Source organism: Crocuta crocuta, unplaced genomic scaffold, assembly GCF_008692635.1.
Source record: "Crocuta crocuta isolate KB4526 unplaced genomic scaffold, BGI_CrCroc_1.0 scaffold655, whole genome shotgun sequence".
Lineage (NCBI taxonomy): Eukaryota > Metazoa > Chordata > Mammalia > Carnivora > Hyaenidae > Crocuta > Crocuta crocuta.
The window spans coordinates 76,445-90,792 of NW_027528348.1; the positions used below are offsets into that span (position 1 = coordinate 76,445).

A 14,348-nucleotide genomic window follows, 5' to 3' on the forward strand; every position below is an offset into this window, starting at 1 on the left:
TCATGGAGACATAATACTTTTGCACTATAAATTTTAAAGTAACTCTAAGAAACAAAGTTATATACGTCTCTTATTCTTTTGAAAAGAAAGAAGCCCTGAGGAGATTGGAAAAAAAGGTGAACAGTGACGTACACTGTCAGAGGAGAAAGAAGATGGTGGTGATGGAGTGTCACATGACACCTGACTGCACCTGTCACCCAACAGACGCCACATTGTGGCCCTTGTTTCTTCAACATCTTCAGGGCCAAGGAGAGCTACGGTCCTGAGGTGACTGGGGACAGGATGGACAGCCAACTAGCCATCTGTGAGGTATGCTCAAGGGTTAGAGAAGTGGTGTTTTAGGTCCTGTATCCATAGAGTCTGAAAATCACTACGAGGACTTAGCACTCCAGCCCTCTTATCAGTGCACGCGCAATCGACATTCTGCCTGCTCAGTTGCTCACACCTATCTTCATCACCGAAAACTTAAGAATTTACAATCCTGATTTAGCACCCAGCACGCCCCTGCACTGCACAGGACCACAAGCTAGCCACAGAATTCAATTCAAATCGCAAAAGGGATACAGAATGCATTGATTAATTTGGGCAAAGCCCAGAGTGTATGTGAGAAAAGACTGTACTCTTTTCTCCCATAACATCCTTTCCCCCAGATCATCAATCTCTGAGCACCGACTTTCCATCTCAGGAAAGTGAACGTCATCTGAGGCAGCCTATAAATCACCTTGAGAAGAATTATTCATTGTGGGCAAATAAAAATGTAAGCCAGGCAGATGGTGAAAAGCTCATTTCTCCTGGTAAAGTTTCATGGGAGAAGGCCGGCAAGGGGTTGTGAAATCTGGGGCCACGTGTATAAGCGGAGAAAACATACCCCCCAAAAACAGAATACTAAAAAAATATCCTACCACATCGTTACAGTCTCTTCAACTCTTCACCTCTGGTTCAGATCTGACTTCCTCCCTTCGTGGCAAGAGCAGTGAGAGGAAGGCAGAGGGAGGAGGAGGAGGAGGAGGAGAAGGAGGAGGAGGAGGGAAAATCCATACTAAACACTGCAGTGTGTTTAAAACGATTCATTCACCAGGTTCAAAGTGCTGGATCCTTTGAGTGCTGGTGCCGGGTAGAACAGATTATACCACTGGGTGCTGATTTTTTTCAGTGGCTCCAGCTCACAATCGTCAAATCCAAGGAGGCCACCTCCCTTTGTGTTTATGTCACAAAGCCACACTGGCTGGGGGAGGGGAGAGAAGGGAGGCCACACGGTGACCACTCCTAAGGCTATCCCTAAAGACCTGCTTACTCCCAATGAATGTTGAAACCCAACGAAAGTCCTGAGACAGACACTACGGGCCTCCAAGAAGGTAGATTTGGGGCCTTCCACCATATTCCCTCTCTCTCTTATAAAAGCAACACCCCACTAAGAAAACAAAACCTTAGTATCACCCACGAAAAGGGAGAGAGGAAGAGAAGTAGGATGGAAGGATGAGCAAGTCCTTGAAAAAGTAGCATACTCTGAAATGAATCCTCAAAAGCTGCAGAGGAAGTTACACCGCCATCATGCTCCATAGTCGAGAGCTCACTCATGATGCTAGAAACCAAGTTCAAGGAGCCCTTGAAAGATGCACATACAGCTCAGGTCTGTGTGTGATGGTTAAAGTTCTTGTTCGTTTGTTAAGAGAACGAAAAGGGCAAAAAAGTGAGTTTTTTTTTGGCAAGAACAACAGCACTCTTAGCCATGGGCCATGGGATGCACAACACACTAGACGGTCATCTCGATTGCTACAAGCCACAGGTAGATTCGAGGTCACATCCCCCAGGACCTACATAGTCTTGGCATTCTGACCTGGAAACGTCACTTGTGTAAAAACCATTTCTTCTCCTTCTAATCCCAAAATATATTGTGCATTGTGAAATATGCAAGGAATTAAGAAGCTGAGTATCTTAGCTCAGGCTGCCATAACAAAATACCATGAACAGGATGGTTTACACAAGAGAATTTATTTTCTTTCTTTTTTTCCCAAAAGTTTATTTATTTTGAGAGAGAGGGAGGGAGAGAGACCAGGAGGGGCAGAGAAAGGGAGAGAGCGAGAGAGAGAATCCCAAGCAAGTTCTGCATGGTCAGCACAGAGCCCGATGCAGGGCTTGAACTCACGAACTGCGAGATCATGACCTGAGCCGAAAGCAAGAGTCGGACGCTTGACTGACTGAGCCTCCACCCAGGCACCTGAGAATTTATTTTCCTCGTAGTTCTGGAGCCTGGACGACTGAGGTCAGGATACGATCATGGTTGGGTTTTGGTGAGAGGGCTCTTCCTGGTTTGTAGAAAGCTGTCTTCTCACTCTATCTTCCCAGAGCAGAGAGAGGGGTCTCTTTCTCTTCCTCTTCTTACAAGACTACAGTCCTACTGGATGAAGGAACTGGATTAGGGCCCTCCCTTACAACCTCACTTAACTTTAGCTGCCTCCTTAAAGACATTACCTCCCCAATGCCGTCACATGGGGCTGGGGCTTCAACATATGAATTTGCAAGTGGAGGCAGGCACAACTCAGTTTATAGTTATAAAAATCTGCTGAACTAAGGAGTTCTCCATTCAATATCCAGCACATAGTAACTCAATGTTCGATGAATGAACAAATAACTGGGTAGATGAACAATTACTGACTTACTATATGCAGACACAGAGCAAACTCAGGAGGGAGGAGTGTGTCTGCAAAGGCAAGTAACAACCTGAATCCTTGTGATTTTTAAGAAGTCCTAAGGATCAGGGGCGCCTGGGTGGCTTAGTCGGTTAGGCGTCCGACTTTCGCTTAGGTCATGATCTCGCGGTTCGTGGGTTCGAGCCCCGCGTCGGCCTCTGTGCTGACTGCCAGCTCAGAGCCTGGAGCCTGTTTCAGTCTGTGACTCCCTCTCTCTCTGACCCTCCCCTGCTCACGCTGTCTGTCTCTCTCTCTCCTAGAAATAAATAAAACACTAAAAAAAATTAAAAAAAAAAAAAAGAAGTCCTAAGGATCAAATAGCAAAGAGGCATATCTTCGACATTTGCCTGATGGATGGATTACTTTCCTTTCAGACCAACAGCCCGAAGAACAGAAGAAAGACAAAAACCCAGATGATCAAGCCCCAGCGCATTCCTAGCGTCAGGACCTAAATCTGTCCTCGGCGGTTATAAGAAGAGTCCCACATATAATCTCCACCATCTAGTGCCCTTTGGATAGGTGGTCAATGCCAATGGCTAGAAATAGGCCAGTGAGGAAAGCCTTGAGCCTGGAAAGGTCCAGAACATGGGCCAATAATGAATCTTCTGTCACAGCAGCATACATAACTCATATGCCACTCACTAAGTTAAACTTACTTCTACCGGGCTTTCCAGAACCACTAGAGAAGAGCAAGGAATAGCAACAGGAAAAAAGGAGAAGCTTGTCCTTTAGTCACGAACAGTACAAATAAACCTTATCATTCCCATTCATTCATCAAATCTTTACAAAATGTCTACTATGTGCAGAGTACTTTCCTAATGTTTTGGAATCGTCAAAGAGGAATCAGGGATGGGGGTCTACCCTCAAAGAATCTGGTCTCTAAGATGACATGCTCAGGTTAGAAAAGCCCTAGGGAAGCTGAAGATGATTTCTGCACAAAGTAAAGCTGCTTGGGGATTTAGGGACCCAGGGGGCACCATCTGTGACCCCCCCAAAGGCAGACTCCTCCCTCCCCTTTGCTTAACAGAAACCCAATTCTGAGATCCCTAGGACTTGATATCTTGGACTCAGATAAGGGACACTCTCTACAGCCACAGAGGCAGACTCATGATTGCTCTCAAGTCGCTACGGAAATCCAGTTGCCAACAATAAGTCACAGGTCTTGGCGTGAGCACGTGATCTGGTCTGGCTATGACGTAACAGAAAACGTGTGTGGGGACCAGGGGCGGGGGGCTGCCCTCCCCGCAGAGTCTTGAAAAAGAATAAGAGCCTTTTTTTTTTTCTTTTAATGTTTTATTTATTTCTAGGAGAGAGAGAGAGATAGCGTGAGCAGGGGAGGGTCAGAGAGAGAGGGAGTCACAGACTGAAACAGGCTCCAGGCTCTGAGCTGGCAGTCAGCACAGAGCCCAATGTGGGGCTTGAACCCACGAACTGCGAGATCATGACCCAAGCAAAAGTCGGACGCTTAACCGACTAAGCCACCCAGGCGACCCCCCCCCTTTTTTTTTTAAAATGTTTAGAATAAGAGTCTTTTATAAGAGCCCCCATCTCTTCCTACAGCCTAAAGGATACTGTGATGAGGCTGTCATGCTTGGGATGGTAGTTGTCACGCAGCAGTCATGAAGTGACACATCTAAGGATGTAAGCCAGTAGTAAGAAGCATAGAATACATACACACACACACACACACACACAAAGCAGAAATAATCAGTTTTTACATGATAAAAACACCTGAAATGCACCCGCTCGGTAAATTTTTAGGTCTACAGTATTATTAACTACATATACACTGTTGCACAGTGGAGCTCTAGAACATTCCCACGTTGCACAACTGAAGCTTTAAACTCTTTAAACAGCATCTCCTCAATTCTCCCTCTCCACCACCTCTCTGACCCTGGCAACCAACAGTCTACCTTCTGTTTGACTTTGACCACTTAGATACCTCATATAAATGGAATCATGGACCGGTTTACTTCACTCAGCATCATGCTCTCAAGGCTCATCTGTGTTGCAGCATATGACAAAATACATACCTTTAGTCATAAATACCTACACATCTATGTATCATGAAGATGAAGAAGAAGGAGGGGATAAAATTGGGTTGAGGGGATTACACTGGCCAGGCTTTAATGTGCATTGTCAGAGGATTTCAAATTGACAGCATCCTGTGTTTTCAGGGAGTTCAAAAGTTCAGGGCTAAAATGACACATCCACCAAGGGCACAGAAATTCTTCTTGAGCCAAATGCAGCTGAATCTTTTATATCTGTCTCTTTCGTTCATTTGTAAAACAATTTCCTCCCTTGGGGAAGTGGGGGAGAGATGATGATGTGCTTACTTAAAAACTCAATTTTGCAGTTTTCTAAACAAAGCCCATTTGTCTAAATGCTCAGTACTTAGAGACATTATAAGACATCTGTCTGTTAAAAAAAAGGGGGGGGGCACCTGGTGGCTTTGTCAGTTAAGTATCTGACTTCAGCTTGCGTCATGATCTTGTGGTTCTTGGAGTTTGTGGGTTCAAGCTCCATGTTGGGTTCTGTGCTGACAGCTCAGAGCCTGGAGCATGCTTGCGATTCTGTCTCCCTCTCTGCTCTTCCCCCACTCATGTTCTGTCTCTCTTTCTCAAAAATAAATAACCGTTTAAAAGAAAGTCTTTTGGGGGGGCGCCTGGGTGGCTCAGTCGGTTGAGAGTCTGACTTCGGCTCAGGTCATGACCTCACGGTTCGTGGGTTCGAGCCCTGCATTGGGCTCTGTGCTGACAGCTAGCTCAGAGCCTGGGGTCTGTTTCAGATTCTGTGCCTCCTTCTCTCTCTGATCCTCCCCTGCTCATGCTGTCTCTATCTCTCTCTCAAAAATAAATATTAAAAAAAATAAAATAAAGTCTTTTTGAACCTGCTAGATTTGGGGGGATACAGGGTGTGTGGTCTTGACAGCTTTGTGGCCACTGCCGTACAATGTCTGTAAAGGAATAAGCAACAAAGAGGAAGCAGCAGCGTGCCTTTGACGCACAAGCTTAAATACCCTCTGCTCAGGGTCATGGAAAGAGCCTAAATGTCCATCAACTGACGAATGGATCAAGAAGATGTGGTTTATCTATACAGTGGAATGGTACTTGGCAATGAGAAAGAATGCAATGTGGCCATTTGCAGCAACGTGGATGAAACTGGAGGGTATTGTGCTGAGCGAAATAAGTCAGGCAGAGAAGGACAGATACCGTATGTTCTCACTCATACGTGGATCTTGAGAAACTTAACAGAAGACCATGGGGGAGGGGAAGGGGAAAAAGTTACAGAGAGGGAGGGAGGCAAATCATAAGAGAACAAACTGAGGGTGGATGGGGGTGGGGGAGAGGGGGGAGTGGGTGATGGGCATGGAGGAGGACACTTGCTGGAATGAGCACTGGGTGTTGTATGGAAACCAATTTGACAGGCTATTATATTTAAAATATAAATAACATAAAATTCAAGTTAAATATCACCGAAAAAATGGAGGGGGGGCACGAAGCACTGATTAACATGACCACATGCATGAATCTCAAATGCATTACACTAAAAACAAAAGAAGCCAGACTCAAAAGGCAACACACACTGTACTACTTCGTTTATGTGACATTCTGGAAGAGGCAAAGCTACTTAGAAGACAGATGAGGGCTGTCCAGGGCTGGGGGGAGGGGCTAACTATGAAGGAACACAGGGGAATTTTGTTAAGTAATAGGATTACTCTGTATTTTAATTCCTTAAAAGTGACAAAACTGCATTTTAAATGGGTGGTTTTGGGGCTCCTGCATGGCTCAGTCGTTAAGCGTCTGACTTTGGCTCAGGTCATGATCTCACAGTTCATGGGTTTGAGCCCCGCAGCCGGCTGTCTGCTGTTGGCACAGACTGCCTTTGATCCTGTCTCCTTCTCTCTCTGCCTCTCCCCTACATTCTCTTCTCACGCGCGCGCGCTCTCAAAAAAAACATTTTAAAAAGGGGTGAGTTTTACTATTTATGAATTATGCCTCAATAAAACTGACTTTTAAAAAAATGAAGGTTCTATGTGTAGCAACATGGATGGACCTTGAGGGTGTTATGCTGAGTGAAATAAGTCAGGCNTTCTGTCCCTCCAGAAAGGTAGGTGGACAGGGTCACACACGACTGTCTCCATGTCGCCCTCTGCCGTCTGGTTCCGACAGCGCAACTGGTCTTGATTTGCGGCAGGAAACAGAAACCGCACCAGGTATTTCAATCAGAAAGGGGGTGGATATGGGAATCTTACAGAATCTCTGAAAGGCGTGGAGGTGCAAAGACCCCTTCCACTTTTTATTTCAAGGACACACCACCGTAGATTAAGGAGCCATGGTCCCAATGCTGGGAAGCCGCAGCTGCTGCCGCCCCCACAGCCCCTCCCGCCATGACCTGCCCACCAGCAGCACCAGCAAAAGGAACTTGGGCTCCATGTCAGGCTTCCAAGTCTCACACAAATGCATTTATGAAACCGATCGTGCGTTCAGACACCTAGCTGTGCGGAATTCCGGGACTGTGCCATTGTTAGGTGTCCCATCAGGGGGGTCCAGAGGGTCAATCCTGGCATCTGCCTCCTCCCTGTCCTACCACAAGGATATTCTTTCTGAAGACAGCACAACAAAAACCTTTTTCTAAATCTCAATTTCAAACGGTGCAAAGAGAGTTGAAAGACTGCTAATGGGTTAAACCAAGATCCTAACTCATTTCATTATGGAAGAGTATTTCATTTCCACATGCAGTGAGTTCTAGCCTCAGCAGAATAAAATTTTAAGATCACTGCGTTTGATAATAGAGCCAACCACAGTTCTACTCTGACTCATATATTAAATACACACTGGTCTTTGAGTTTTATTCTGCTGGGAATTGAATAGACTATGCTTGAAAATGCATTCATTCTCCAGGTATCTATAAGTTGTTTTACAGTTAAGCCGGAGCTAGAGGAGGGGAGTGTTTGATTCATAATAAGAAAGAGGTTTTTGTCCCCATTCTGGGCACAGAGCTCCTAGAAGTCTTGCAATTCCCTAAGGGATGAGAGAGAGAGACAGAGACAGAGAGACAGAGAGAGAAAGAGAGAGAGGGGGAGAGGTGTTTTTTATTATGTTAATGAATGACATTTAGAAGGCCTTTAGCCCCTAGGGTAGGACACAGTTTCCAGGGGAACTAGCACTGATTAGAGGGGGAAAACTTTCAGTCCCACCCCCTGACTTCCAGGGAAGGGAGAGGCGCCGGAGGTGGAATTCAATCACAGATGATTTAATTAATCAGCCCTATGTAATAAAGCTTCCATAAAACCCCAGAAGAACAGAGTCCAGAGACTTCCNTCGTGAGCCTTCATCTCTTCCATCTGTTCCTGAATTACAACCTTGTAAACTGGTAACTATTTCTCGGAGTTATCTGAGCTGTTCCCGCAAATTATCCAAACTCACGTTGGGGTTGGTGGGAACTTTCGATCTACAGCCAGTTGGTCAGAAGTAGGGTGACCTGGCCTTGTCACTGGCTGAAGTNGGGATGTGAGAGTCTTGTGGGGCTGAGCCCTTAACCTGTGGGATCTGACACTCCCCTCAGGTAGATAATGTCAGAGTTGAGCTGAATTGTAGGATACCCAGTCTGTGTCCAGTGAGCACTGGACTGAGTTAAATGCTTGGTGATATCAGCACACATGGATCGGAGGGAGGTGTACCTTTTACACCCTAATTATTCCTTCTAAAGACTTATATATGACCAAAGCAGTAAGCCAGAAGAAAACAGTTTATATTAAAATGTCACCATGATTACAATCCTAAGTCCCCGGCAGTGATTCACATAGTAACTCTATTCTCTGATTCAAAGGGTTAAGGAAGCTTCTCACGAGGAATATTTAGCCTCTAGGAATTTCACGTCACTTCTTCGTGGGTGAGTTCTCCAAATTGTACAGAAGGGAGGCAATGGAAACATTTTCCTTTTTCTGACAGGGAAACTATTGGGTGGATATTGCTAGCTTCTTCAATTCTTAAGACAAAAAAGAAGTGACACAGCACAATCGCCTAAAATAAAAATAGAAACCAAGCGTTTGGGGCTGTGAGAATCATCTACACCAGAGCTGTCTGGGGAAAAAAATGAGAGGAGTCTCTAAGTCTCCCTTCTGAAAAAACGATCAAGACACCATCAGGCCACCATTACACCCCGTCAGTCCTTGCTCCTACGGGGACTTACCCAACAGCACTTTATGCTGCTCGGACGGGAGTAAACGTAAATATGACAACCTAAAATTAAAGATGTTCCTAACGTAAGGGGGAAAACGTTCTCCCTACTTCTTCTCCCTCAAAGTATTTTTAACAAGTTGAACTTGGAAGGTACTTATTTCTTGTGGACAGTGATACACTCTTCTTCCAAGGCTAGTGATTGGTAAAGCAAAGTGGGCAAAATTTTAGGTAAAAAGGACAGATCTGGCCTCTCAAGAATCAGGGAAGGGCCGAAGAAACACAAAGACGGGTTCACAGAACGGGCAAGGTGGCCAGCCCTAATAAGTACGCTTACAAGGTTATGGCTTCGGTTAGCTCTTGCCCAAGAACGCTGCTGGGAATAAGAACCTAAAGAATTATTACGAAAGATCAAACCACTTATTCTTCTACTTTTTTCGTTTTTCCCTAGAGCAAGACTTTAAATGTATTTATGATGTTGTGAACCCCGCAAAGGTTCGCTGAGAAGGAAACGAAGCATACCGCAGTTTTCGGCCCTCAGGTGCGACCCCATCCAAGGCTCTCAGGAGAATAGGGCAGTGGCGGTCCTACCATTTACTCAGTGGTCACCAACATACCTTCTGAGTCACCTTCACATCAGCTGCAAGGTGATCAACCTGAAACTCAGTGCACAGGCAGAGAACAGTCCTTTCAAGAATCTCACCCGCCCTGTTCATTTCATGCCCCGCAAAGGCACCTTATAGATGCTACCGAACTACGTGGAGGCAGGCTGATCCCACCTCTGGAAGAACTAAGCTACCACGTCCCTGTCACAGAATATAATCACGTGAAGCTTGGAAACATTTTCTCAACGGTATTTTTTTCTTTAATGTTGATTTTTGAAAGAGAGAGAGAGGGAGGGAGGGAGTGCGTGGAGGAGAGGCATAAAGAGGGAGACACAGAATCCGAAACAGGCTCCAGGCTCTGAGCCGTCAGCACAGAGTCTGACGCAGGGCTCCAACTCACAAACCATGAGATCATGACCTGAGCCACCGACTGAGCCAGCGAGGCGCCCCAGAAAACATTTTCGATTGACAATTAAGACCACTGGATCCAAGAAGCTGCCTTAGGGCTTTCAACCTTCCAAGGGAGATTTTATAAGCACCCTGCAGCTTTCAGGCTAAGGTGTTTCCAGTTGGAAGGAAGAACCACCCCTCACACATGGTTAAAGTATGTCTCAGGCCAGTTTACAAGGTCACGTCAATAGGACGCATGCATGAAAAGAAAAAAAAAAATTCCCTCATGACACAAAGTAAAATCAACGCAAAGTAAAAAGGAAGCAGTCTTGTGGCTTCCTCCCAGCTGCCACTCAGAGGCAGGGACAGTCAGGAGAGTCCTGTGAGCAGATGACAATCCACGAAGCCTGCCAGAGCCCGGCCAGTCGTGAAGATCTGCAGGGACTGCCTCTCCCAGACCAGGCAGGGCAGCGGTCCCCTGTGGCTGGGACCCAGGCTACAGAGCAGGGCCTCGGAGTGTCAGCCACTGTCCCTGGGGACCCTGGCCCGGTTCCGAGCATGCAGAGGGGAGCTTGTGAGGCGCGAGCTCATGTCAGCACGAACCACATGAAGAAGCCATTATCCAGGGGAGCGACATAATATATTGTAACTGCTCCCATCAGGTCAACAGGCATCATCTGAACGGGTGCGTTTGAATTTCTCCCACTTGAGGTCCCAATGACTCCCATTTCAATAGAAACCAGGAGGCCCCTCCTGGGCGGGATCGCAGTGCACCCATGGCAGTGGCCGGACACAAGAACTCAAGTGCCGGGCTCACGGGGCTGCTTCCCTCTCTCCGGGTGATGCTTCTGTTTCATAATTTGGCTCCTCTTAAGACGAAGAGAGGAGCGAGTTACAAATATGATCACTACGTTTCGGAACAAGCGAGAACACAAGCCACGCAGGTGCTGGGAGAGAACGCGCAGCTCACTTACCTCGGGCTCTGGTGGCGGGTTCTGCGCGTCTTCGGCGGCGTTGGGTACGATCGCCCAGCTTATGTTGGCACTGGCTGAGGGCACAGGGCCAAGCGTTCCATTTTTCAGCGGCTCCGTGGAATGGGACTCGGGCCCATGCCATCCCAGGATGTTCTCTGCAAGAGAGACCTAGAATGACGCCGAGGAGTTTCCGACTCAGGCACTTACGGCTCCAGAGATATTTGCACTCCACCGTGTAAGGAGCTGACTTGAAAGGGGCCTGTGAAGTGGTCAGTGGCCAAATTAAGTGGGCCTGTTTTGAAAGAGGTACCAAACAAGTGTCCTATAGATCTGGGTCTATTTAAAAAAATTTTTTCTTAGTGTTTATTTATTTTTGAGAGACAGCGTGAGCAGGGGAAAGACAGAGAGAGGAGGAGACACAGAATCTGAAGCAGGCTCTAGGCTCTGAGATGTCTGCACAGAGCCTGACGCGGGGCTCGAACGCACCTTAACAGCGAGATCATGACCTGAAGCTGCAGTCAGCCGCTTAACCAACAGAGCCACCCAGGCACCCGGATCTGGGTCTATTTATAAACCAGTGTCTGTATATAGGCAGTACCAGGTTAACCAGAGGCTGTTGCTATCCCCCATCCTTGGTGGGAAAAAAAAAAATCACATTCACCAGAGCCAGATTTTCTTAAAGGTGTTTTTCTGAATTTTTTTGATCTTCAAAAAATATTTATAATAAAGGGCACCCGTGTGGCTCAGTCAGCTAAGCAACTGACTTCAGCTCCGGTCATGATCTCACGGTTCGTGAGTTTGAGCCTCACATTGGGCTCTCTACCATCAATGCAGAGCTTGCCTCCGATGCTATCTCCCTCTCTCTCTGCCCCTCCCCTGCTCATGCTCTCTTTCTCTCTCTCAAAAATAGACAAACATTAAAAAAAATGTGTTTTTAATTTAAAAAATTAAAAATATATTTATAGTAAGAAACAAGTCAAATTTTATCAGATATGGGCTGTTCAAATCATGGCTTAAATGCCAACTGACGGAGCACCTGGGTGGCTTGGTTGGTTAAGGGGTTAACCCTTGGTTAAATCTTGGTTTGGGTTCAGGTCGTGATCTCAAGCCCTGCATCGGGCTCTACACTGAGAGCATGGAGCCTGCTTGGGATTCTCTCTCCTGCTCTCTGCCCCTCCCCCACTCATGTTCTCTCTTGAGCATGCTCTCTCTCTCTCTAAAAATAAACATTTTTTAAAAAAGTAAATGCCAATTGACAATTACCAGAGCTCTCAAAAGGTGCCCGCATCATGTGCACCTGCCTCTCCCAGTAGATGTGGCTGTCACCAAGTTGGGAAGCCCCTCACCAAGGACACATGTTCATTCCACCATAGCAAGAAACACTTTTATGAACACCCATTTGGTAAACCAAAAGCATTTTTCTAATCCTCCCTCAACCCTTGGGGGAAAAACAAAACAAGACTCTTTTAGCTCTAATACTGTTTATTTCGGAGTCAGGTGTTATTCCAGAATGTCTGCATATGCTTACTCGTGAGGTCAGGAGTGATCTAGGGGGTCCCTGTCCCTCTTTAGAACAGCAGTTCCACCATTAGAATAAGAAACGGTCTCAAACTCAGCTGATCCTCCCTCTGGAGAGGGTGTTCTTGGTCTAAGAACAGGGATAAGGGATGAAGAAAAGGTAGGCTGAAGTGGATACTGCCTCAGTGAACTAGAACTCCACCTCTCAGGGTCTCAGAAGTTCCATCTGTAAAGTAAGCATATCCATCAACCATTTCATTACAGTTAGTCAAAGAAAAACCTTCACGGGTCCCCAGACTTTTAGCCCCTTGGGAGACTCTGGCTGATGGAAACAAAGTAACAGAGGCAGATCAAAGAGCTGTATACGTGCTGAGTGCTTGTCCCTGTGTACAGGATTATCCAACACAAGCATATTTTTATGCAGAATTTTTTTTTAACCTGTCAAGTGTTAGATCACATAGCTGTGGCTTAAAAGCCTCAAGTGGCTTCTCGCAGCAACTGGAACATAATCTAGCTGCTTGGCTTGCAAGACTGCCCAGGCTCGTTTCATTTTCTCCTCATTGCTCACTGTGCTCAAGTCACGCTGGTAGTTTTCCCATCCCTCAAGTGAGCCAAGTTCATTATGGTCAAGAGCCTTTGTCCCCGCTCAGAACACCATCCCTCCAGATCCTCTACCTGGGGGAGAGCTCTCCTGAGTAAATCCAGGGGTCGACTCAAACATCACTTGCTCAGAGAAGCCCCCCGGGACCTTCCCAGCCACGGCATCATCCCCAAAGCACCCCCGGTCCCATCAGTCAGTTTACTGTCCTCATGGCACATATCTAAACTCACTATCTAAACTCACCCTGCTCATTTGTTTGCCCACTGTGTTCTCTCCTTCCTAAAATGTCAGCACCTGCGAGCAGAGACACTACTGCCCTTGCTCATGGCTGTGTCCTCAAAACCCAGAATCTGGTCTGACAAAGATTATGCAGTCAATAAATATGCACCAAATGAACAGAGAACTAGTACGACTCAGAGACAGTACATTTCAAAAGGAATGGGAGTTTCACAACCTCCTAAATGTTAAGGAAAAAAAACCCCTAGAAATAGCAAAAAGACAGAAAATAGAACGGATGGTGGTTGCAAGGGGGAGGTGAGTTAGTGGGGGGTATGGAGTTTATCTCACAAGATGGCGAGTTCTAGAGGCTGGTTACACAACAGTGTGAAAGTTCTCAACATTCTACTGAGCTAGATACTTAAAAATAGTTAATTTGGTAAATTTCTTAGTATGTGGGTTTTCCACATTTTTTAATGGCAAAATGGCATCTGTATATCAGTTCTTGATGCCATTTTAAAAACGGTGAGGGGCGCCTGCTGGCACAGTCAGTGGAGCATGTGACTCTTGATCTTGGGACTCTTGGGTTTTAATAACGAACCCCATGTTGGGTGTAGAGATTATGTAAAAAATAAAATTTTTATGGGCGCTTGGGTGGCTCAGTTGGTTAAGCGACCGACTCTTGATCTCAGTTCTGGTCATGATCTCATGGTTTGTGAGTTCAAGCCCCGTGTCAGGCTTTGGGCTGACAGCATGAGGCTGCTTGGATTTGTCTGTCCTTTCTCTGCCCCTACCCCATTCTTGTTCTCTCTTACTCTCTCTCAAGACAGATAAACTTTAAAAAAAAAAAAAACAAAAAAAACAGACTTTGGAGGAATCTCCATAAATAATAAGGTAGATAGGGATAGATGGGGCTGGATTAAGAAAACCAACCCAAAGTTCAAAACACCAGAATCTGCCGTGAGAAAGGAAGAAAGAGACTTCTGACACTTGACTTGCCAAACAGCTACTTCTCAGGTACTGTATTCAGCTACTGTATTCATATCTTAAATACTGGGCAACTGGCTCATAAATACAGGAATACTTTTAAAAAATATACAAGTTGTAAATTTCATCTAGAGTAATTAGGAAATCTTAAAAAGGCAATCAAGAGTCTGGTTAGATCTGCCTCA

General features: G+C 46.0%; 1 protein-coding gene and 1 long non-coding RNA gene across 2 annotated transcripts in view; one reads left to right on the forward strand and one right to left on the reverse strand.

Annotated features, from left to right (window-relative positions):
* The window catches only part of OSBPL10 (oxysterol binding protein like 10), a 221,406-nt gene that overhangs the window by 55,627 nt on the left and 151,431 nt on the right, over positions 1-14,348 (reverse strand). Inside the window, exon 7 of the mRNA XM_077753734.1 lies at positions 10,842-10,996. Coding sequence (XP_077609860.1) covers positions 10,842-10,996 — 155 coding nt within the window. The remainder of the gene's footprint in view (positions 1-10,841; positions 10,997-14,348) is intronic.
* Positions 1,267-3,469, forward strand: LOC144223012 (uncharacterized). Its single transcript, XR_013332520.1, has 2 exons — positions 1,267-1,355; positions 2,951-3,469. It is a non-coding gene; the product is annotated as an uncharacterized LOC144223012 (long non-coding RNA).